The sequence below is a fragment of the Nasonia vitripennis genome (assembly GCF_009193385.2).
Source record: "Nasonia vitripennis strain AsymCx chromosome 5 unlocalized genomic scaffold, Nvit_psr_1.1 chr5_random0002, whole genome shotgun sequence".
NCBI lineage: Eukaryota > Metazoa > Arthropoda > Insecta > Hymenoptera > Pteromalidae > Nasonia > Nasonia vitripennis.
Genome location: NW_022279652.1, coordinates 650,891 through 678,018, shown reverse-complemented (window position 1 = coordinate 678,018; position 27,128 = coordinate 650,891). Strand labels below are relative to the sequence as shown.

Here is a 27,128-nt window from a genome sequence, read left to right as displayed (position 1 = left end):
ACTATAATTATTTACTCAATTTTCGTGCATTATGGCACAGTTTGGTACAAATCAACACATTTAAGTATTCGATATAAAATTTTGTTTAAATAAAATTATTGGAAAATAAAAATTTTGGAGCTCACAACCAGAGTTTTGGTGTTATCATCCGGACGGTAACACCTATTTAAGTCCTCCTTATGTGAATTTTATGATCTTTAATAATTCTAAACAACTTCCCTAGTGAAAAAAAATTCTGTGCCAAACTATGCCAAAACTGTGCCAAACTATTCCAATATTGTGTTAATCTGTGCCAATATTATGCCAACCTGTACCAAACTGTACCGTACACTGCGATAAAATTTGCACAAATTTTATTAATTTTCAGTATGACAAACTGTGCCAAACTGTGTCAATATTGTTCCAAACTGTGCCATAAGTGTGTCAAATGTCCAAAATGTTCATGTTTTGACACAGTTATGCCACAATTTTGAAATATATTGACACAGTTTTGGCACGGTTTTGGCACATTTTGGCACAGATTTTTTTTCCCTTGGGGCAGCAAACAAAAAATTATTGTGTTTAATTGAGGGTTGAGTCAAATGATTGCTAATTTTACTTTAGTAATATATTGATCAATTACAAACAACTCTCAAGATACTAATTTACCATGTCCGTTTCATTTTATGCTTTGCTTTAAAGTTTTGTTTCTAGAGATTTCATGTCTTTTTAATCGATTTTATTGAGTACCATAAGTTTGTTCTAAAAACAAAATGCATGAAATACGCAATATATCAAACTCGCCTAACTTTTTTACTTTGGTTAAAATTTACTATTATTAAACATTAATAATACATGGATCGACATGAATTGACATGGCTTTCACATGGATTCCACAAATATTTCTAGAAATATAGTTTGTATTAAAAAATTTTATAATATAAACAAAATAATAGTAACAATGTATATTTTTTTATTTTTTTATTTTTTTATTCATTTATTCCAGAATAGTACAGAGTATAACTAGTTGATATAGTCACTCAGTACCTACAAGTTTTACTTTTTCTAGTAACACTTGTAGAACTTAAGTACTGGGTTTTGAGGTCGTTAGAATGTATAAGCCGAAGATAAAAAGTTGTTCTAGGTTTAGAGGGCTGTCATGTACGTTGAAACTGTTCTTATTAATTATCTTCAATATTTTCTTTGTAATTTTTGCACCAGATCTCGATTATTTTTATACACTCTACCCCAGGCTAAGATTCCATAGCTTATCATACTATGGAATAAAGTATAAAATATCATTCGTAGTGTTACCGTCGACATGATTGCTAGCTTATAAAAATATATACTAAATACTTCGTTTTTTGAATATATATTGAATATGTTTATCCCACTTCAAATTATAGTAAAAAACAATTCCAAGGTATTTACAGCTCTCCACTCTAGTCAACATTATATCCTAGATTTCTACTTCTATGTGAGCCGGTACACTATTACAATAGCTTCCAAATGTCATGCAGGCTGTTTTATCTACATTCAGCGATATTTAATTCACCGCTAGCCAGTTATCTATGACCAATAGGAATTTATTCGTGTTACTTTGCGCCTCTAACCAAGTCTCTCCAGTGGCTATTATGGTAGTACCGTCAGCATAAGACAGTACGGAGTTCAGGGGGATCTCCTTCAAGACATTATTAATATATAATATAAATAGTAGTGGCCCCAGGATAGTACCCTGAGGGACACCTGTGTTTATGAACAAAAAATCACTTTTACTTTCTTCGATTTTAACTGTCTGGTATCTATTATCAAGATATCTTGAAAGGAGATCCAAAGCCTGCCAATACAGTAAAATTTTTTAAGTAGTAACTTATGATTGACCGTATCGAAGGCCTTGGCTAGATCAAGAAAAGTTACAATTGTTGGTATATTCCTATCCAAACTATACCATACTTACGTAATATAATTTAACGCATCCTTTGATCCAATATTTTTCCTAAATCTAAATTGATGCTTGGATAAAATATCATTTATATGTTAGATATGAGTGAAATTGGCCTGTAATTATTGATGCTATGCTTCATACCTACTTTATATACTGGTACGATTTTAGCTTTTTTCAATGCATCCGGCAAAATTGCATTTTTAATACACATATTGAAAATATGTGTTAATGGTACCGAGATACAACTTCCAAGAATCTTTAAGGTCTTACTATTTATTTTATCAACACCACGGCTTTTTAGCTTCAGGTTGTTGATTATATTAATTACCTCACATGTACTTGTAGGCTTAAGAAATATTGAATTTGAATTTGTGTCTGGTTGTTTAAATTCGGCATTATTTGGTTTCACTATATCATCAGACAATTTGCGGCCAATATCACAAGAAAATTTGTTAATTCTCTTAGCTGTCTACTTTATCCGTAATTTTATTATCATCAACCTTTATATAACTTATAGTATTAATGTTTTTCTGTTTTCCCATTTTGTTGTTTATGATACCCCAAAGTTTTTTGGGATTGTTTACATTATTTTGAATTAGCTTTGCATCATATTTAATTATAGCATCTTTGATAACTTTATCTAACATTTTAGCATGGTTTTTGTAATCTAGTTTGAGTTAATCATTTGTAATATCCATCTGCCATAAGTTTGTAACTTGGGTTTTCGTGCTACCCCAGTTATGTTCTAATCCCTCGCCCGGGGCTTGGAAAATGACCCGGTGGCGTCATGCGCTCCTCGTGAACGCTAGAGTCTCGCGACTCTTTGTTTCTCGGCGCGAGGGTTTTTTTTGCACGTCATTTGCTCGGCTAGCTGCAGCCCCGAAAACGGTAAGGAGAGAGGGCGGTTCGGGATAATAGAGACACGTGGATTATCAGACGGAACTGTATATTTTTAATAAATTCTTACAACTTATAATCGACTAGTACAACTTACTAAGATAAACTGTGAACAAAGGCAACTCCGACAAGCAAATACCCGTACACGTAAAATATTCCGCGTGACTCGCGCGCGTCTCAAGTCTCAAGAAGCAACCAGATAGCACACTAGCTCGCACTTTTTGTTTCTTACTTACTCATCCAATTACGTCGCACGCAAATTCCGCAAACGCCGAACGACCTATCCTAGAATTGTGAACACTGCGCCTTTTGCGTCTGGGTGTCGGCGCCAAGTATTAACCTACGTTTTCACAAATTAACTCTACACTTCTATCATAAAAATCCTAAATTCTACAATTCACTTATTACTTGAGAAGATAACCCGTATAAATGAGATAACCTTTATTTGAGGGAACACAATACAAAGAGATAAAGAGATAAAGACAGCGATCCGGAGGTAACTAACACGTATGCGAGATAACCTCTTTGTTCGCGAAACCGAATGTGGAACTGCCGTTCACTCGCGAGACGGGCACGACTGGAGAAAACGGAAAACGATTTACTGACCTTAAATCCTTCTAGCTGGAACACCGGGTGAAGTTGAAGTTGAGGCACGTCCGTTCGGAAGCAGTCGGGGCAGGCGAGTGCCTGCTCGAGCACTCGCAGCTCGCGGCCGCCACTCTGCTCTCCCGAATTGCCGTACCGCGCAAGCGCTGATTGGTTAACGCGTCGTGGCCGAGTCGCGCGGTCGCGCATGCGCGCAGATAGCCCCGCGGATACGATGTCGAAGTAGATAACCGTGAAATTCAAATTCTCGTAGCATACAGACAGACTTTTACCCGCAGACAACCAAGATAACTCTTGACTGCGGAACCCGTAGTGACTCATACTGCCCCGTCGTCAGGGCCCTTGACTCGGGCGGCATCTATCACTACATACGCAAGATGTTGTAGTTTTTGTTCCTGGCGTTCGTGCAAGCGAACGTGTCTCTTACTCACGAGTTGGCGACGTGCGTTGTCCTTTTCGTCCGTCGCAGTTACTGCTCCTCTCTCGTCGTTCACTTAAAAAATAAAAGACGCACTTAGACACGTTCACTCTCTCATTCACACAGGTAGCCTTAAGACGCTCTACCCTGATCGCGTCGAACGTTGTTGTTACACGGCTAAATTTACCATCCTTGTATAATAACCTGGGATCACAGATGGTAAGGTAGGTTCGTCGGATAGTCGATTCTTTGCATGCATAAGTTTATTTTCTTCTTGAATATGTTGCATAGGTTGCAACATATTTAATATCACTAGCAACATGTTTAATATCAAATGGTGTTGTAGTTAACATTGGAATATTCACAATTTAAGCACTTTATTATATTGTTTGAGCAGTCACTGGTCTTATGACTATCTGCACAATTTAGACAAACTGTATTATTTTTGCATTTGTTTCTACTATGACCATATCTACAACAGTTAAAACATGGTTTTATACTTAAATAGTCGTAGACTTTGCAGCTTTGGCATCCTACGAAGATTTTGCTGTTATTCTCCTTGATAAACTTGTATCGGCTAGGCCTTTATTTGAAAAACTACTGAAGTTCCTCGAGTTGATATCACTCTTTATCTCAGCTTGACTCCAATTCATGTAGTTGTTGAAACCAACTATTTTTATTTTAGGATTTATTAGTTTTTCTTTCCTAACCTCGCAAACTCCTTATCACTATTTACACAGTTATTGACTAGTTCTTCTTTTTTGTTATAATACATATTTTTAGTTTGTATCTTTTTTTTCTCGCGTTAAGCACTCTATAACATTCTTTTTCATATCTATAGTCTCATTGCCCATGTTATTTACTGTTTTTTTTTGGCACTTTATTACGGAGCAGTTTTTGCTGGTTTATCACCTCAGCATAGGATACCCTAGGTAATACACTATCATACTGTTTAGTTACAAGTTTTTCGTTCAATAAATTGTTTTTTTCTCCCAATTTTTCGACTAGCTGTTTTAATAGTAAATTTTCAGCTTTCAGTATGTTGTACTTCTCATCAATATCACAATCCTGTAGATCTTGCGCTTAACTTGTTACTTCCTTTAGGAGTTCTTTCCTTACTTCTTCGGATTTCTTTAACTTTATTTGCGCAATTAACACTTTTGCTGACTTACTTATGCTGTCATCCTCAATTTTTGAGGTTATGCACTTGTAGCTATGTTCTGGGCAAACCATTAAGTTGTTACTCACTTGCCAATAATTTTTTTCTTTCTGCGCTAAGCAGCTCGGGTGATACGCTGCATCGCAGATAATACAAACAATTGTTGCCGCTTTCGTTCATTTATGACAGTTGAAGTAGCTGGGAGACTTGTCGGGAGGCAACCGTACGCCCGCCATGTTGGCTATAATATCAATTATATACCAACCATACCATATATACCAACGTAGCTTTCTTTGGAGAGCAAGAGAGAAATCGAAACTTATCTACTTGCTCCCAAACGTTATCCAGCCGAATTAACATTTATATACATTGATAAATATATTTTTTATTTTCTATATTTTTTTGTATAATATTCTTTATTAAATTAACCAAACTGTTATACTTAAACTTGCATTTAGGGCTCCATTTTTTTTCAAAATTTTTCACCGCGTGAATTGCCAGAAATTGTGATATATTAAATGCTGCAGATCTGCCACTACACAATTCAAGAAAATAAATACATGCCCCAGATTCGTCGGTCTCGGATCAAATCCCGAGATACGCCATACTCAAAGCGGCTTGCAAGATTTGTCGATTTTAAAGCGGCTTACCAAATTCGTCGTTCCCGAAGCGGTTAGCAAAATACGTCGTTATTCCCTTTAGGTGTCGATATTCTGTGTTTCCTTGGTACCTTGGACTACAGAATTTAATGTTTTGAGAGGAGAATTTAGTTATTAGTGATCCGAACCCAAAAATTTTTCACTGATGTTCATCGCTGGTGTCACGTGTGGATCCACGTCACGGATGTCTAATTACTATAAGAGAGCGAGTAGAAGAGTTTAAGCCCGGGGTCCGTCACTTTTCGTTACACTTTTCACTCATAACACTAGATATAATTGTCAGTTTTTATCAAAATTTAATTGACTTACCTTAAAATGGCCGCAATGATGTTATGTCCGATATTCGGCGCACAATATAAAAATCTCCGTTTTGAGTCAGCTTTCGCTGAACTCGGGATGGAGTCGTTTCTTATTTTATTTTAAAAATTCGCGAGAGTTTTAAACAAATATCCCTTCCCACTCTAATGAACAGGTTTAGTCAGTTTGTAGGTCAAAGGGCCTCCGACGAGCGAAGTCCAATCAACCCTCCAAACTTCCAAACAAGTTCTCCCAAAAATATTTGTGATAATGAGTGGCAGCGTTCAAACCCTGCTCATTACTCAAATTCCCAACCTTTTTTAAATTTACTCTTATAAAAATCTTACTTACTTTTTCAATTGTAGATTGAATCAAATTCAAAGTTTACAAGTTTGTAAACTTCTTCCTTCCTTTGATATTTATTAATATTTATGTTGATAGGTAGATTTCCGAAAAATAATTATAAAACACTTCGCTTCAAATATTTTCTTTTTAATAATATATTTTTCTTTTACTTAGAAATATTTTATAATGCACGCTTTTGTCACCACGGCTTAAAATTTGAAGTTATTTAGGAGCAGCCACCTCGACTGAACTCCTCGACAGGACTTAACTTTCCTCCGCACGCTTTTCCTCGCTTCACCCCCGCGTCGCATCTTTTCCCTCTCCAACCCGATTTTTCCTACATGCCCATCCCTTTGGGTCTGCGTCAACGCCCTCTATATCGGTCATCGACCTATAGCGTCGCATCTTTCCGCTTGGCTGCCGCCTCTTCCGGTCCTCTCCCGCTCCCTTTGTCCCTCCCACACTACTCTCTTAGCCTTGCCGATTCTTCGCTAGATCGCCCTACCTGTACCGTTTTCGACTCTACTATTTTTATTTTATAATTATTTATAAATTTTACATTATTTGGTAATATCTATCATAACTATTGTCAAATGTGATTATCTAATGTCTATTGTCAAATTTGTTTATTATTTAATATTAAAATTTCAAAACTTTACTATAATATTTAATTATTATTTCAACTTTATTCTGTTTGTATATTATCCTAGTTATTATTTTTATAAACTATCTATTTAAACTAAAAACAAATCATAAAATCTGTGCGAGTATAAATTTATTTTTACGCCGCGAACAAGAGCTCTTCCTGGTAAACTAATAATCTTTGAACTAAATAAAATATGCACAGTTACAACAATATAGTTTTCAACTGTCCATACCTTATGTGAATTTAAATTTATATTTTATTTACAACAAATGCTTCTACTGTTAAACTACTTTTATTTTGTAACGTTATATATAGCTTCGCATCTGCGTCGCAAAACTTAGAAACTTGCGCCGCTCGATTATCGTCTCGTCGCCGAGTTTTCGACAAACAAGGTCGTTATATTACATATACAAGTATTTGAATTTCCTATCTACGCACAAATTTTACGATTGGGCCGCTGCCTCCTAATCGCTATACCTACGCTCGCTCTTAATGACTATTTCCTCGGACTGCCTAACTGCACTGTCCGGACGCTCGCCTGCTCTTAAGCCCTACGGTACATACATTTTCTTTTTTTGAACGCAGCTGCGTCTACATTTTATTTATTTTAAAATTTTTATATTTTCTTTTATATATATATATATATATATATATATATATATATATATATATATATATATATATATAATCTATGACGTAACAATGATGAGTACTCAGGCAAGGTTTCTCCTTTCTTCATATCTATTGGATTAAAATAATAACCGAGTAATCTATCTTTATCACGGTCTTATAATACTTTTGTATATTTTGCAAACAATACCTCACATGTAGCACTAAAAAGTGTTACGTGTGAGGGTCGATGGTTTTGTTCTCCGTGAGGTGTTAAGCTCACGCTTGTTGCGAAAATACAGGGGTAATAAATGAACACAAGAGATTATTGTTGAATGTGTCTGTTTATTAATGGTTATTCACGACGGATTGAATGCATGAAAGAGAGAAACGCGTGTTAAAGTGACCGCGGAGAATGTGCGTCTTTAAGTATACGATTCTATCTGTCATCTCCGAGTCAAAAATACCTGTCTAGTGCTGGATCGTGAGTTGCGGAATCGAGAGCGAGTGCCCGCATGCACCTCCTTTTATAGAATCCCCGGTTAGTGTGATTCCTACCTGTACGGTCGTCCGAAATCGTGGAAGGCAGGTTGTGCTGAGCCGAAAGAAACGGGCTTCGGGGTGAGTTCGAGCTATTGCTGTGCGCGTATTTGACGACTTACTCATCGATTGCATTATAACTAGCAACTGTATATACGTATGAGTATCCACACGTGACAACGTAGAAAATAGTTATGATTTTATAGAAAAAATAAAAGACATAAATGTTTCATCGAACCATTGTCAAACCAGCCTCGATGTGAAATCACCCTGTACAAATATTGACAAGACATTAGTTAAAAAAACATTGAAGAGTGGTATATACAAAACCCTTTAAAAAAACTTTTTTCTTAAGTAAAAACCTTGGCAAGAAAAAGTAGTGAAAAATATCCAAATGCGTATAACAAAAAAAAACTTTTACCTGGCATTGTTATATTTATAGATTTCACTACTTTTTCTTCCCAAGATTTTATTTTTGAAAAGAGTTTTTTTATGGAGATATTCTTAAATACCTCTTACAGTGTAAATATCCAAAAATTATATTAAAACCTTGATTGCAGAAACATACTTCTATTTTCAGCGTATCTTGAGGAAATTCAAATACGTGGAATATATAATTAATGTTTGTCCTGGAATAAATGATTATGAAATTAGTCAACAAGCTGAAAAAAATTTGAACTACCTTCTGTACTTAAAACATTCATTAGAAATATTACCAGAATTAAACATTGTACTTAGTCTGACTTCATGCTCCACTTTGCAAACAATAAAATCAGTAAGTATTTATTTGTTTACTTCTGTATATTATAATTGCATTTTTTCTATAGGAAAGATACTATTACAAATTGTTCTTATAAGAAAACTTTGTAAAATTATATTTTTAAGTTTAACTGGACGGCTGTCGTGTCTTGTCTGCCTTGCGTAGCTTTGCAATTTAAGATATCCAAAACTTGGTGCGCTGTACGCTCTCGAATTCAGAACACATACTTGCCATTCAGCAGTAATTAATCTTTGTACAAAATTTATGACTCAAAGATTTTTATAAACATTTTTTTAATAATTATTTGAATAAACTAAATTTTTTCCACATTAACTAGACATATGTACTTATACTTCAAGAAGTGTGGAATCTCCCTATATATCTCTAATTTTTACTTACAGTACGGTTCTTTGTCTGTTAATGCATAGTGCAGCAAGAAAAGTCTGAAAAAGTGGCGTATCAAAAAAAGTGCACGTATCTCGTAAAAAATGTAAGTTTGGTAAGAATCTTGAGTTCTTGCTTAGAGGTTGCCCTTTGTTTCAGTTACTACTAGTGCTATTGCTACTCCTGTGCTGATACATTTTTTATGCTAGATGCTGTCTATAAGGTGGGGAGCCCATAATAGGTATTACTGCGTTTTTTTCTAATCATTTTTACAGATTATTAATTGTTTTATGTGCAGTAAAATTAGTGACTGTATGATTGTATAATCTATTTTTGGTTCCTCCTAAGAGAAAGCTTTGTAATAGTAAAATTTTTAGTTTCGCTGAAACTTTGCAGAAACGCATTTTGAGTAAAAATCATGCGTTTTTAGAAAATGTCCGTGCGGATGGCTCTGTGTGTGTGTGTGTGTATGTGTATGTACGTCATAATTCTGGAACTACGCAATCAATCGTAATAAAATTTAGCATGCATATATGTTTTCTCATTCTGAATTCGGGAAATTTTTTTTATGATTCTGACCATTTTATGACCATATCATAGCCATTTTTCAGTTTTTGAAAAAATATTTTTTCGTTTTTTTGATAATATAATTTATACAATATATTTGACATTAGTGTATCTAAAAGAGCATAAAATTGCCTACTTTTTTCTGCAAGATTTTTCAGATTGATCGTTTTGTTTAATTTTTATGATAAAGGTGATTTAAAAAAATTAATATCTCCAAAACTAAATCGTCAAACGTTTTGAAAAAATTTATGACAATAAAAAACGATAACATCTATTTGCTGTAAAAATTTTAAACCATTTTCATGACTAGTTTCGAGCTAAAAATCGGAAACTGAAAAATATGGTTTTTTTATGTCGTACGATTACGGGAGTAAAAAGACTTGAAGTTGAAATTTTGGGAAAAAAATCGATTTTTCGATCACATTGGCTAGGTTCTTTTTGCAGCTTATAAAACCGTTTAGTTTAAAAGATATCTGGATTCAAATTCTTTGTCTCTCACCCTGTATACCCTGTATAACTGAAAATTACTATTTTTGTTAAACCTTCTAACTCGCTAACTAAAGTTCTGAATTTTTTAAGGCAATTCATGATTTTATGAGGTTATGAAGACCGTATGGTATTTAAAATATTGAGGTTTAAATTTTTTCATGAAAATTATATAATTTGATATTGTGACGGGTTCTGATCCTTCAGTAAAATAATTAAGATTGAAAGTATTTCAATAATCATTAATATACTGTATATTTGAATAATATTCTATCGATTGGAATTATAAATTTTGTTGGAGGATGCTACGTGCCAAAGAATTGGCAGCGGTTTTTTAGAGTTGCATCAATATTGTTTATTCTCATGTTTCCTACTAGTAGCTTCGTGGCAATTGCTGTCAGAAGACAGACATGATATACTGTTTCCCCACTGTTGATTCGACTATCTAGAGACAATCCTGAAGCTGATTCACAATGTCTGAGCTGGATAGAGCGGCGTGATATTTTAAACATTAAAGGTGATTCTGAATAGGTTTCCCCAAGATGTCGAGGCGTCCTGCAACCAAGTAAGGTGCATCCCACCCACGTGCGGCCAGGGCTTTTCGTCGTGCCGTCCACGTTCGTTGCGATATAGGTAGGAGAGCTCTCCAGCGTTCGAAAAGGTACCTTGCGGCGATAACGTTAATTGTAATTGCGTTTCTCTCCCTTTTTTGTCTTATCTTAGAGTCTTTTTTTATTTTCTTTTACTTTTTAACTTTTAATTTTTTTACTTTTTTACGTGATATATGAATTTCAATGTAATGATTGTCCTGCTACGTATTGGTCAAACAAAGAAAAATTTAAAAACAAGGATTGATGAACACAGAAGAACTTCTAATAATAAATTATTACCGATTTCGACACACATAACAAATAATCCTTCACATTGTTTTGATTTTGATAACGTTACAATTTTAGATCGTGAGAGTAATCGTATAAAAAACTGATTTCAGAAATCTTTTTTATTAATCTAAATGTAAACAATATAAATAATCAAGAGAATTTTCCATTAATGAGCAAACAATATCTTGTTTTCAATACAATTAATTGTAGATAATAATTTTTATGGCATATGCAAATCAATAAAAAAAGTTAGAAATGCCATTGATGAATGTATAGCTATTGATGTTCATGATACAGACGCAGTGTGCGTTTTTATGAAAGTGAATGACAACTCATATATTTCCACTGTTCCGAACTTATGCCATAATTAGATACATTATATTAGTTTAGTTAATAATAGTTGAAGATTGAAACCAGTAATAGTACATTACGATACAAGTGTCGTATGCGGCATTTTCTAGCACGGCGAGTCAAGCGCCGTGACAGAAAATGTCACAAGATACGCGTATCGTACAATATTTTAAAGCAGTGCCTGCTTTAAATCTGATAGGACACGCTTTTCCGTCTCGTAAGTAGTCGTTTCTGGCATCGTGAGGTTAGCACAGCGCTAAAAACGACTAGATACGCTGTCCGCCGTAAATGTTGTGTCACGTCAGCCTACTATGATCTAAACTGTCCGGTCAATGCGCACGCGAATACCACGCTCGACCAAAGGAGTACCTCACCACGGTAAATGAAACTGTTCCACGGCAGGCATAACGGAGACCAACAAACCAGCAACAGTCGGCAACGCAGAGCACGACAAAACAGCCAAGCCACTGACACGCGCGACGGCAGATGAAAGGGCGTCGATCATGAATAAACCAGGTCAAACAGGGGGAGACACCCCAGACCTACCAAACAATAAGGAAGCTATAAATCTCAGCCGAACGACCCAAATCAGCGGAAATCGATACGATAATGAGGGAAATTACAATAAAGAAAAACTATTACAGCTGGCCAGGCTAGGGGACACGTACTAAGGAACATTGATTAATAAAAGGGGAGCCACCCCCGCTGAGACATACACTCTCCTTAAATGTTGATTGGCCAGAACCTTCCCTATGCTTATGCGTTACCCTCATCCCTATAAATAACAATAGAGAGCAAGGAGGACTCTCTCTCTCTCTCTCTCTCTCTCTCTCTCTCTCTCTCGTAGTCCGGAGTTCTTACTGGTAGGGCGAAGCTCTGTCCGACTCGCGACTTAAACTATTTTGCTGTAACCGGCTTAGACTCAGAGCGTTCGCCAAGTTTTTGGACTTAGTCATATTTCTACCTCAGACACGAGTTGAACTCAGTTGAGGCCTTATATCTTGTACTAATTATAATCTGACTAATTGAATAAATCACTTCACTCAGTTACTTAATCCTTGCGTACGAATTATTACATTACAAACTTCGCGCCCTTTTGAGACGAGGTACAGCGCCAGAACGAGAGCGAGCTAGCCATTCGGTAACTACAAGTCCGCTTCGTCAAGGTAAGTCGTTCCTCCTATCATTATTCACAATTTCACGTCAGTGTCGCATGTAATGTTATTGTGTCAGTACATGGTGTCTTAATCTAGCTAATATCAACTCGTACAGAAGTCACTCTGAGTTACGCTACTTGGTGAGCTATCACTATCTCACCGTCAGCTGAGCTACCGATCAAATCGCGCCCTTCTTTACCTTTTCCCTAGGCGGTATCGCGTGAGCGGGCTGCGCTAAATAAAAGGTCTCGTCGATTCGGAATTTGTAATTATTTCTATCGTGCGAGTAATCGCTCTGTGCGGCCGCCCGGACGGAACAGTTGGAAAAACATACCTCAACAGAGGAATCCATCGGGAATACAAGTTTTCCAGATTTCGTGCAAAAATTGTCTAAGTCCTCAATTTCCGAAAAACCCATGTGTGTCAAAATGTGCCAAAGTGTGCCATAGTGTGCCTAAAGTATACCAAGGTATGCCTAAGTGTAATAAATTTCCGAATTTGAACACTTTGGAACATTATGGCACACTATGGCACACTTTGGCACACTTTGACACACTTTGGCACACTTTGACACACTTTGGCACACAATCCATTTCCACTAGGGTTTTTATTCAAAAAATCTAAACAAAAATAATTTCTCCGTCCATGGTAAAAAACACCCCCACCTAAAATTCCATACAATACTCGTGACCTAAGTAACACTTTTGCACGGTGTAATTAGGACGCATGCAACGCTTCCTAACTTCTCACCGTGCAGAAGTGCTACTTAGGTCACTTGTATCGTAATGTACTAGTACAATACACGTGTCATAAGTCGCTCTTCATGGCACGGCGTTAAGCCCACTCGCTGCGCTCAAGCGATTATATACGCCGTGCCGTAAAGTACGATTTATGCAACTATTTTCGTAATGTACTATAATAAACACTGTATCGAAAAAAACAATAAAAAACGTCCTAAAAAATAGTAGAACTCCTTTAATTTTGAAAATGAAATTTCACATAAAATTTTACGTAAAATTTCACATAAATTAGTCCAAAATCATTACATATAATTTGATGTGAAATTTGATGTAAAATTTTACATATATTTTTTTAACCGGGTTTTTAATCAGTAAAATATAATTATAATTTAAAAAATTAAAAAAAAAATTAAATATAAAATTTATTAACTAAATCTATTGTTCATTTAGGACTTCTTACGTTGCAATAATTATATACAATTATTTACACTCCATTTTTTTCATATTAATCAATTTTATTTTATTATTTTTTTATGTTTTAGCATCAAATATTTATAATGTGGTTGCTCGTTAATGAAAACTTTCAAACTTGTCGGTAATTACAGTTCCGTTATTACCCTTTTCGTGAATATCTTGCGCCACACTGTTATCTATGCTGTATTAGTGTGTGACTTGTATGTATTAGTAACGTACTTGACTGATATGTGATGGATACACAACATAAAATGTATAGCGAATGACTGTGATTGACTCAAGGTTTTTTTCCTTGTAATATTGTAATTTAATATGTAACATTTACAAAAATTGGTACACATTTTTTATTATATGACTGTATCTTATTGTAATTTTAATCTTTATAATTTATATATATATATATATATATATATATATATATATATATATATGTAGGTACCACACGGATAGGTGGCGGCACGTACCGCTGCAGAGAGAGAGAGAGAGAGAGAGAGAGAGAGAGAGAGAGCAGTCATGCTGCGAGCGAGCGAGCGCCGTCGCCGCCGCTCAGTTCTGTACTGACCACGCACACGGTCAGACGTCTGGAGAGACACTGCAATAAAAGCACTTATTACACGTAGGCGAGGCATCTTCTCTGTCCACCATCCACCTCGTCCTACATTGGTGACCCCGACTGGAACATCTCCAGGAGCAGCGAACCACGCAGCTTTGTGCTTCTCCAGCAGCGGTGTCTTTGTGCTGCACGACGGCAGACAAAGACAGGCAGTGCTTGCGTCATCCAACGCGCAGCACTCCGCCACCTTCCGGGTGCACGCTGGCACGCCGGTGCACACGAGAGGGACAATCCTCGGCCAACTCGGCCTCCTCGACACACGTCTCAACACGTGTCGAGCTGCGGCAACAGGTCCTAGCGACCCACCGCCATTTCACTCTATACGCGTGCAGGCACGCCGGCGCGTATAGAGCCTCGCAACGACAAGCGTTGAGCTTAAACAAAGTGTGCGTGCTGGCACGCCGGCGCACACTACTGCGACACCTCAAGGTCGTGCCACGTGGAAGCCATCGCCGTGGGATTTTGGTCACTGCGTGAAGCCACCGTCACCGGAGCCCTTCATCTCAGCAGCTTCACCGGTCAACGGCGCTTCACCCAAGTCCCTCGCACGAGGCCACCGACACCAGCGCATCTCCCGACGACGACCATCCGGAACCTCCTCAGCGGCAGTGTCAACGGATTCGTCGAGCGTCGTGCGCCGCACAAGGCGATATCCCCGAGACCGAAATCTACAGGTAATTCAGTGCGCGCGCGAACAAAAACACAACACCGAGCGGCCATCTTGCGAGCGGCGCCGACTCGGATTCCGAGAACAGCGAGCGAGTCGAGTAAACAGTTCGCGGTACAGCGCAACGGTCGCGCGCTCGACTTATCAAAACATAGTTGCAACCTCGCTTTATTTTTGTACAGTGCGACGCACGATTTTTCACGCGCATTATTTTACAACGACGCGGTCATTTGATGAACCGCATTTCTCGGGACAAACAATTAATTATCGCTTTGTTTTGTCCAGTGCTACGCAACTCCCGTGCACGACAGTCCAGTGTACTCTTTCCCCGGACGGCAGTCCCCTCGCAGAGTATATCTGACGTCACACACGAGAGCCAACAGCACCTTTCGCTCATCATCCTTCTAACGAGGTAAAAATCTCTTTTAAATTTATTTTAAGATCGTCAGCAATACTTTAGCTAGCGGTTGAACAAGACTTTGCTTTGCCTCTATATGTACCTGCGAGTACACTTTAGTCAAATAATAATTTTGTACGTCTTGTTGCAACATCTCGTTAGGCACGGCACTGCGTCTCGCCGCACATGAATGAGCACGAACCGGGATTAACGCTTAGGTCGGGCAAAGAAATCCCTCAAATACCCTTTTCCTCTCGTAAACTAAGGAAACCGAAAATGACACTCACGCACTCCCCAATCAAAACAAAAAATACGAGTGCAGACGAAGAAACAACCCTAACAACTACAACGAGTCAGAGTCAATCAAGCCCAACCTTCTCGTTTACGACGACGAGTTCAGAGACATTGCAGCTCACTCCGACTTTCACGACTGTCTCTTCGTCAAATTCTCCCTTCACGATGAACGTCAACCACTCGAGGCGACCGATCGTTCCAAACGCAATGGAAGATGCAGAGTTTCCACATTCAGCCAACACGGTGCCGACGTTCAACCAGCACAACGACACAGACAGCATCTTTCTGTTCGGCCGTGGAGCAAATGGCAGACAGACACACTTCCCAACTGCGGAATCGGCCAACGACAGTCATTTCCAGAACTCAGGAACGCGGCGGAAAGAGCACAGCCCGCTAAACAAACAGCAGTCATCAGCAGTCAACTACGCCACTGCGGATAACCTAGCACAGCTAACAGAACGGCTCAACCAGCAGCTGGACTGTAAACTGAACGCGTTTCTGGAACGCCTGGCTCTAGTCCAACAGCATCGAGATTACGACTGCAAGAGGCCAACAGGATCCACAGACACACATCCGTCACAAGCTGCCAACTCGGAAAACTTGGGAACCGGGTTACCCCTGCCGAATCTCTCGCAGGGAGACCCTCATCTCGGCCAACAGCACTACGCATCTGCTTTCTCAAGTACCAGGCATTTGCTTTTCTGGAACTTCTACAAACACAACCCACAGGGCTGGTTCAGCCAATTAGAAGATTTATTTTTGGCACACAACGTCAACGAAGACGAAGCCAGATTTAACTTCGTCATGAGATATCTAACACAAGACATCCATGTCGACATCCAATTCAAGCTGAACACCCTCACAAGAGGGCAGAAATATCAGCAAATTAAGAAGATCTTAACAGACCGTTATGCTGAAACTCCGGAGCAACAATTAGACCGACTATTCAAAGGTCTAGAAATAGGTTCCAAAAGACCATCCGACTTCCTCGCCGAACTAATCAGTCTCGCTCAGGACAAGGTACCGAGAGACACTGTAATATCTCTCTGGAGAAACCGTCTCCCAGCTCAGATTCAGCTAATGGTCTGGAATTACAAGGAAGAATCGGAACTCATTAAGAGTGCAGACATAGCTTTTGATGTGCTTCAACAATCGCACAACATCAACGCGCTGAAGTCAGACAGCCAGCTCGCCATCACTCCCATCGACAAGATCGATCAACTGATTGCTGCTGTCCAAAACTCACACAACAGCAACCACGCCAGCCGCTCAAAAACCAAGAATCGACGCAACCAGTCTCGTTCAAATTCCAAAAACCGAGACTCCACTCCGGCGAAATCGAAATCCAGGTCGAAACTCTCAAACGATAAAAGCCTTTGCTTCTTCCACCGCAAATTCGGCACTGAGGCAAAGAACTGCCAACTTCCTTGCACCTGGAAGCACGCTCCGGGTCAGGACTATAAGGTAAGAAAACCTAAGAATTCCAAGGACCAGGAAAACTAAATAATCCTGCTGTCGTGGAGACTGACAGCCGGTTACACGCAGCCACACGTCTCCACGTAAGAGATCGAATCTCGAAAGAAGTCTTTCTGATAGACACGGGCGCAGACATCTCGGTAATCCCAAAGCCATCAAACTGGCAAGGCAAGCCAACTGAATTCAAGCTTTACGCCGTCAACGGCACAACCATCAACGTCTACGGCGTCGCGCGTCGCGAACTGGACGTCGGCTTGCCATACAAACTCGCGTGGAATTTTACCATCACCGATGTCCCGCACCCGATTATAGGAGCCGATCTCCTGAAACATTACCATCTCCTACCAGATCTCAAGCTAAAGAGACTGGTAGACGGCAATCAGTTCACGCACGCTCCTGCCTTTATCAAATCAGTAGAGCCCGTGCAAATTTCTTTTATGGCACCGAACCACAAGTATGCCAACATCGTGAACAAGTATCCCGAAGTTTTTGGTCCTGATCAGTTCAGATCAACCAAGAAACGTGGCGTATTTCATCACATACTAACGAAAGGTCCTCCTGCCTCGCAAAGAGCTCGTCCGTTATCTCCAGCCAAGCTCAAGGCAGCCAAAAAGGAGTTTCGCAAATGGTGCGAATTGGGCATCTGTCGCCCCTCGGACAGCTCATGGGCAAGTCCATTACACATGGTAATGAAGAAAAACGGGGAATGGCGTCCATGCGGTGACTACCGAAAACTAAACACGGCTACAGTGCCAGACCGTTATCCAATCCCGCACATGCACGACTGCATGGCCTTTTGCCACAGCAAAAAGATTTTCTCGGCGCTCGATTTACGCCAAGCCTACCACCAGATACCGGTGGCCCGGGAGGACATTCCCAAAACAGCGATCATCACTCCGTTCGGACTCTACGAGTTCCCAGTGATGACGTTCGGCTTTCGAAACGCTTCACAGACGTTCCAACGCTACATCAACTCAGCGTTAGGAGATTTAGATTTCGTATTCGTCTACATTGACGACATACTTATTGCCTCCACGACAGAGGAAGAGCACCAAAAGCACCTCGAAATAGTGCTTAATCGCCTAAAGGAGTACGAGCTGCAAGTCAATCTCGAGAAATGCAGTCTCGGCGTCTCCGAACTCGTTTTCCTGGGTCATCTTATCACGCCAAACGGCTTCAAGCCAAGCCCAGAGAAAGTCAAGGCGGTTCAAGGATTCCCCTTGCCACAGACCATCGAGGAACTATGAAGATTCCTGGGTCTTGTGAACAGCTACAGACGTTTGCTCGCGCACGCTGCCGACACGCAACGTCCGCTAAATGAATTCTTGAAAGGTGCCAAGAAAAAGGACAAACGTCCAGTCCCATGGACCCCAGAAGCTGAAGCAGCCTTCCAGAAATGTAAAGAGGACCTTATAAATTTAGCGTTCACTGCGTTCCCATGCGAAAACGCAGAGCTGCGCCTCATCACCGACGCTTCCGACACAGCAATGGGGGCAGCCCTCGAACAACGCCCAGGCGACTCTTGGCAACCGATAGCTTTCTTTTCGCAGAAGTTCAAACCTGCGCAACAGAAGTATGCTACGTACGACCGAGAGCTGACGGCCATCTACGAAGCCATCAGATATTTCCACCACTATCTCGAAGGCGTAGAATTTAAAATCCACACGGATCATAAACCTTTAATCTACGCTCTTCAACAGAACTCTGACAAGATGCCAGCCATTCGCGCTCGCAGATTATCATATATCGCCCAGTTCAACACCGAGATACACTATCTCCCAGGAGAAGAGAATGTCGTTGCGGATGCACTCTCCCGAATCAACGCTTTCACTTCGCCTGCAATTTTTGACTGGAGCGATCCCGAACTGCTAGCCGACACACAAGTTCGTAAAGTCCTAGCAAACTTAGACGCCTTCAAGCTACCGACGTTGTTCGACGCGAAACAGCTGAGCGAAGAGCAAGAAAAGGATGATCAGCTGAAGGAGATCCTCAACGATGCAAACCATCCGCTGAAGCTTCGCAAGCTTACATGGGGCTCCCAGCACGCAGCGTTTTACTGCGACATCCACGAAGATGTCATTCGTCCTTACCTCCCGAAGAAACTGAGGAAAGAAGTGTTCGACAACTTCCACTCACAATCGCATCCTGGAGTTAAAGTCACATCCCGACTCATCCACCAACAGTACGTCTGGCCTAAGATGAGTCGCGACATAGCCACTTGGTGCAAAACGTGCCTAGCTTGTCAGCAATCCAAAGTGACAAAGCACAACAAATTTTTGCCCAAGCATTTCATCACTCCAGATGCAAGATTCGATCACATCCACCTGGATCTCGTAGGACCTTTCGCCTATAGCCACGGCTACACTCATCTCCTCTCCATCATCGATCGCTATACGAGATGGCCTGAGGCAATTCCAATTGCTGACACCACTGCAGCATCGGTAGCTCGTGCCCTTTATGACAACTGGATCTGCCGTTATGGCGCACCGACAACGATCACCACCGATCAAGGTGCTCAGTTTGAATCCAGATTGTTCATCGAACTCCTGTCAATCCTCGGAGTAAACAGGATTCGTACAACATCATACCATCCTGCTTCCAACGGCATGGTGGAGCGCCTCCACCGAGACATCAAGACAGCTCTCATGTGCCACGGAAACAACCAGGAATGGGTCAGACTACTTCCAACAGTCATGCTGGGACTGCGCACACGCATCCGTCTAGACACAGACGCCAGTCCGGCCGACTTAGTTTTTGGAAAATCAGTGAAAATCCCGGGTGATTTCTCACCTCTCACCAGCGAAGAGCCAAACGTTCGCATTTTCTACAACGAATTTCGCGACTTTATGCACCAACTGAGACCAGTGCCAGTCAGCCACAAAACAGCAATTAAACCATTCCTTCATCAAGGCATGGAAACGTGCTTCCACGTTTGGCTACAAGAAAAACCAATCAAGCCCGCATTGACTCGGCCTTACACTGGCCCTCACAAAGTCATTTCCCGCAACATGCAAAACCAGACTTTCAACATAGACTTCAACGGCACGCAGAAAACAGTAACGCTGCAACGGTTGAAGCCAGCATTTATCCTTCAAGAAGATCCTGACGGCACTAAGGTTACCACGCCTGAACCAATCAGGATCCCTTCCCCTTCAAGCGGAGCTCGCACTCGCCCCGCAGCGGACGCTCCCGCGCCAGTGCAGCTTCCTGCGGAAGATCCAGCAGATCAACCTGCACCTCCGACCCCTCCTACTGTCGATCCACCGGATCAACCACTACCTCAACCTCCCGCACCCAAACACGTCAGGTTCGCTCCTTTCCCTCCAAAACACAACAAAAAACCAACGATCCAACCTATTCCTCCTACACAACCGACGCCTAAGCGCACCAAGTTTGTTCCGAATATTCTTAGGAGAAATAGAAACACTGAGTAAATTCAGTCACGCGAAGCGAACTTCATGTGCGAGGAGACGTAGTGCCCACAATAATAGACTCTCTATTAACTAAAAATTCCGATCAGTTTAGACATGGAAAAAGTAGGCGAATTGAGATCTCAGCTCAGGGCGTATAGAAACGCCTCAGCTGACGAGCAAACTCGAGCAGACTGCTTCCGGGCAGACCGGGAGTTGGAACTTTTCGAGTCATATCTCCGAACAACACTCGACCGCCGGGAGACGCATCTCCTCATGGCCAGACATCACAACTCCTCTAGCCACCCGGTGCTCTACGATCCTCAATTACCGCAACTTTTTGTAAACAACGAGCCAGCGCTCCGACTGTTTTTACGCGACATCCGATATAGAGTTAACAAAACAGCTCTTCACAAATGTCTACTAGATCAAGGTTGTACCGATTTCGAAATCGTTAGCGTTAAAACAAAAAAATCCGGGTCGGTAGCGACAGTACTCTGCAACTCGCTCGCATCATCGGGCGCGATGCAGGTTAAATCTTGTAAAAAAGAACTCGTTTTCACTGATCCCAACGGCGAACAGTCACACATCAAGACTAAACCGGATCAGTTTATCACTCAAAACGCGCTGCTACCTGCACAAGCGATCAAACGGAAAACTTCCATCCTACCGGATAACCTTACTCGCTTATTCAACCAAAGCGACCCAGTGCTTACGCTGTGGAATTACCTTAGCGCGGACGACATTTTTAACTTGTATATAGCATGTCATGAAAATTCGATTTTTCATCGCCTAGGTATTCCTTTCGACTCATCTAGCATTAGATATTCTGGTCCGAATGGCCTAAACCAAATGCTAGAAGACGCAACGACATTTACCTTTCGTAGCATTAGTTTTTCGTCAAACGCAAACGTCTTTGAGACACCCTTTGTAAATAAGTTTTTTAAAGCATGCGCAAATCGTTGTAAAAACTCTACGAGACGAGTAGGCATGCACCTAGTCGATCTCTCAGCGGTTGCGATCACTCGCGAAACGATCAAAATCCTAGCAGATCACTTCGCAGTCCACAAGCTTGTTCTCGGTAAAACACCCGGGGGCTCTGAAGAAAACTTAGAATTAGAAAAACTAAGCACGTTAAGCCTGTACAACAATCTACACTTATCACTTAAATTCCTAACAAAAGACTGTTTCTCGTATCTACGTACATTAAGAATGGTAGGGTGCAACGAAGTCCCCATGGACAAACTTTTTAGTTTTGTAATCTGCAACCAACGACTCGAAGAGTTGGTATTCACCGACAGTCAAAGCAGAAACCAACATACCGTAGACTTAAGCGTAGCAGCGATTTCGGGAAGTAACGTGTTGAAAAAGTTTCAATTTAATTACTCAGCTGCAAAAACCTTCCGAACTCACTTGATCCCAGACTTAATCTGGAACGAGTCGAAGTCTATCAAATCCATCGATTTAGAGAACAACACTTTCTTTCAAAAACATGCCAACACCTTGCTTTCCAAACTGCCTAATGTACAACATGTAAATATTTTAGGATTAGATATCGATCAAGTCTTAGTTCTAAGTAGCTGTGAGCAAATCTTGTCAATCAAAATTAACTACGGAGAAAACCTAGTTAGCACGTTGTATAGCTTGATTCCGACTAGAGTCAAGTCTATAGAAATAGTAAACTTACTAGGTAAGAAAAAAACCAAAGCGATGGACATGTTCTGCATTCGCGACTTGTTCCATTCTCGAGATCAGCTTTACATTAAGCTCACCAATTGCAAAATAGCAATTCCGAATAATCTCGTCAACTACTTTGCGGCGAACCACGTTCAAATTACGCGAACAAGCAACACGTGCGAAATCAGCAAAACACCAAAGGAAACTTAAGTACAACTACGAATACAAGAAAATACTTGTACGATCAAACACTTGTGATCTCAGTTCCTATTTATAGACTATTATTTTGTAAAGCGTTGAACCACACGCACCAGCGAATAGCTCTAAGAAAAATATCCATGTAAACATCCTCCAGCCTCTGACGCTAGATTCTTTTTTTCGGGGGGAGTACTGTAGGTACCACACGGATAGGTAGCGGCACGTACCGCTGCAGAGAGAGAGAGAGAGAGAGAGCAGCCATGCTGCGAGCGAGCGAGCGCCGTCGCCGCCGCTCAGTTCTGTACTGACCACGCACACGGTCAGACGTCTGGAGAGACACTGCAATAAAAGCACTTATTACACGTAGGCGAGGCATCTTCTCTGTCCACCATCCACCTCGTCCTACATATATATACATATATATATTATATAGTTATTTTGGCTATACCCCCCCTCACCCCTCCACAGCCCCCCCCCCCCCCACTTAGCTCCCCCACAAAATAACGTAATAATCGTTTATTTTTATGTTATTTTTAAAAATGTGTATGCCCCCCCACAGCCCTCCCTCCACAGCCCTTTACACAGCAATAACACGAATTTTGTAGAATTAACTTACTTAAAATGTACTGTTAGTTAACTGTCAATGTTTATGGTTTAAAATTATATACTATAACTGTCAATGTATATGGTTTAAAATTATATACTATATTATATAGTTATTTTGGCTATACTTATGAACGGTAAAAAGATAACCATCAGTAGACAGTTTTCCACACCACCCAAGGGGTACGTCAGAAGCACATTATTTCAGTCAGAATGTACTTTAGGCGCGTTGATTTTTTTTTTATTTTATTGTATAAAAATTACCAATAATTTTCTGACATGATCAAATTATACTAAATTATGGTTATTGTTAAAAATGAATGAATTTTGTTCTTAAGATAATGCATTTGAAAATAAAGTAATTAATACTGATTCATTTTTATACAATAATCTAAAAAAAAACGTGGAATGATCGCCGAGAGCCCTATAACCGCGGGAATTTTTTCTGAAAAAAATAATGAAGTTATGGTAATTTTGAAAAGAAAATAATTTTATGGTTTCACTAGTTTTGATAAATGTGATCTAATGTATTGGCTATATTGATGATGTATTCAACATAAGCCTCATTCGGGAATAAATTTTGTTTTTTACGAAACTTTGGAATATTTTGAATTGTTAATGTTATTTTTCGGTAAATGTCGGTAAAGTAGATTAACTGCTGTAACCACTGGCGTATAATACATATCATCGGACCGGTCACGTGACAAAATATCGGGAGAAAAAACTCTGACGAAAACAAATATACCAAGCAAATTTTCAACTTGCAATATGCGATGCAATCGCAATATCTCAATTCAATAGAGATTTTCTTTTAGACAATAAAAAACCAAATTATAAAGTACACCCAACTACATTTAATTATGTCCTGACCGTTTTTTGACGGTCTTGCGCGGCAAGCCAAAACTTACCGCGCAAATTTAAATAGTGTAATTTTCGTTAAAAAAATGAATTTTACAATGACGAAATAATTTTTTCATATCATCCGAATGGCTCGCGTTAACTCGCTCAGCAGTAACAATTTATAAATAAATATTCGATGGTAAAGAATGTATTTTAAAATTTTTGTTAACGAAAATTACACTATTCAAATTTACGCGGCTAATTTTGGCTTCACTCAGGGGAAGGCGAAAGCGCAGTCCACTAATTCTCCTGAGACGTCAAGACCGTCAAAAACGGTCAGGACATAATTAAATGTATATGACTATATGAATCAACTTTTTTGTAAGTTTTGTCTTAAAAAATCAATTTTTAATCAATCAATCAATTTTTTAAAATAATTAAAGTTAAAGATATTATAAATTAATAATTTTGGGTAAAATTTGAATATTAATATATACATACAAACAAAATACAATATTATTTAAAAAAATATTTATTTATCTTTTAATATACATTGCTTGCTTAATATATATAGGGATGCCCTGACGACAACGAATCGAACTTCTTTTTCTTGCTAGTGCGGTGCTATCGCACCACTTGATCTAAATAATGTATGTACATACTTAAGACTTCAGAAACGGATTTTCTTTTTATTTTCTCAACTTCGACAAACATTCAATCTTTTTTTATAATCTATAAAATTTATATAGAATAAAATTTTGAAAATAAAAATCATACAAAAACTACACTGGGAGGTTGGCGAGCAGGGGGGCGAAGCCCCACTAGTATATATATAATAAAAATATATATATTGCTAATAAAGATCTGAAGAGGTTGGGAACCAAACCAACGAAACGTCGTCAGTATATCTGACAGTCGGCATCTGCAGGGTCCATTGGTATCTGGTAGAATCCAGTCGTCAAGAATATGGCGGTTATGTACCTAGCCGAGGTGACGCTGTCGATAATGTCCCCTGAATTGAATATTAGATACCTGTTTCCCACTGTTACTTTGTTTAGTTTCCTAAAGTCCTAGTCTAGGCGCTAAGCACTTTTCGTCGGACTTGAATGGCCAGTGGATCACCAAGGTTATTTCTATGTATTTTTGCCTCCTGAACACGAATTTCGAGGGTGGATTGCCCAAAAGTGGTCAGGTAATTTGTTATTAACAAATTAATTGTTAATATTAAACAAAATTAAATTTTTTAACCCAGAAAACATATTTTTAGATTCTTTGTATAATTCTTAATCGAAAATGTTCCTACAAGATTTTCTGAAAAAGGCTTTATTTTCGAGTAAAAGAGTAACTTCTAGGAACTCCAGATCACCAATCACTGAGTCTAGTAAGAACGCTCCGTAGTTATAAGAATGCTTTCAAACGGTGTCGGTGTTTTGGGTCAGCCATGATGGGTCACAGGGAGTGCGCGCCGAATTTTTACCGAATTTGGATTTATCAACTAACAATCACAAAGAATTAAAGTTTATCACTTTCAATTGCGTAATAAGTAGTTAAAAATGATTTTAATGATTTGCATTGAATACGATCAAAAACCATAGAATTATGTATTATTTGCGATTTTAATATTGTATATTAAAAACGATTGAAATGATTTCAATCATATGCTATTAGAAACAATTTCATTTGGCTTATCATTAATTACGATTAACTAACAAACAATCAAATATAATTAAAATTTATTACTTTCAATTATAATATAGTCTTTTGAAAAAGATACGATTACTTTGGATTTAACCTGACATTGCCGCATTATTTTCAGCGATTTCAAGGACATTAAAATAGATTAAAATAGATTAAATGGAATTGTTTACATTATCTTTACATCGCTTAACTTTCAATCTTTCTTCATTCATATTTTCAACAACATCCTTGCTTCTCTTAACTTTCAATCATTCTTCATTTATATTTTCGACAACATCCTTGCTTGTCTTAACTTTCAGTCTCTCCTCATTCATATTTTCAACAAGATCATTTTTTCCTTTTTACTTTCAATCTATCTTTGTTCATATTTTTGACAAAATCTTTCTGTTTTTTCAATATTAGTCTAACTGCGTTCATATTAATGGTTTTATCTTTATTTCGTTTCTTAATTAATCGATGATCGTTTAAATTTTTCTTTAAATCATATTCTCTTTTTTTTCTTAAACATAAGATCATGTTTTTATTGCAATTTTTGTAATATTGAACATTTATTATGTTCATAATTAGTTCGATTATATTTTTCTTTACAATTTTGCCTAAAATTAGAATTTGCATTTTTTAAGATATCATAATGTCCAGCATTAACTGAACCTGACAATAAAAGATCCAATGTATTATCATTATTTCTGAAATTTTTACCATATCATATTTGTACTGTAAACTGACACTAAAACTTTGTATGTATTAACCAATGCTACTATTTCTTCATTTGTTATTTTCATACTATTAGATTCATCTGATTCAATATGGATTTTGTAATCTTCCCAATTTTGAGCAATGTATTTTATAATCAATGTTCTGACTTTTTGATATTTATCTTCAGTATTATATAAAAAAAGCACGTTATAAACAATTTCCATCACCTTTGATTTTTTTTGAACGTTTGTATTTTGTATCGTTTCTGGATACATTTCAATTCTAAGATTTCAAACAAATACACGAAACAGAATATAATAATACCTTTAAATTTTAGTGAACACATTCATATTCATACGTAGCAAATTACCTAGATCATTTATCATATCGTATTACATTTATAAATATACCTTCTATTACTGAAGATATTCTACTAATATATGCTTGCAACTCAAGATAATAACGTCAGCGATTTATCTTGAAGTATTTAATCTTATTCAACTGTCAGACCGACAGAAGATGTAATAGTTTATGTAATTTAATATAATTCAAGAAAATTCCAATGTAGTATAGACTGTATCCACTACAAAAAATATGGAACTATTAAAGTTACATATGCTTAAATTTTTATATTCTAAACTCTGTGTCGCTATATTTGC

The 27,128-nt window shown here is 38.7% G+C and overlaps 1 protein-coding gene across 1 annotated transcript in view; it reads left to right on the top strand.

Annotated features, from left to right (window-relative positions):
• Msh4 (mutS homolog 4) overlaps positions 1 to 27,128 on the top strand; it is a 462,579-nt gene that overhangs the window by 170,765 nt on the left and 264,686 nt on the right. The window contains 1 exon segment of the mRNA NM_001159771.1: positions 8,681 to 8,875. Coding sequence (NP_001153243.1) covers positions 8,681 to 8,875 — 195 coding nt within the window.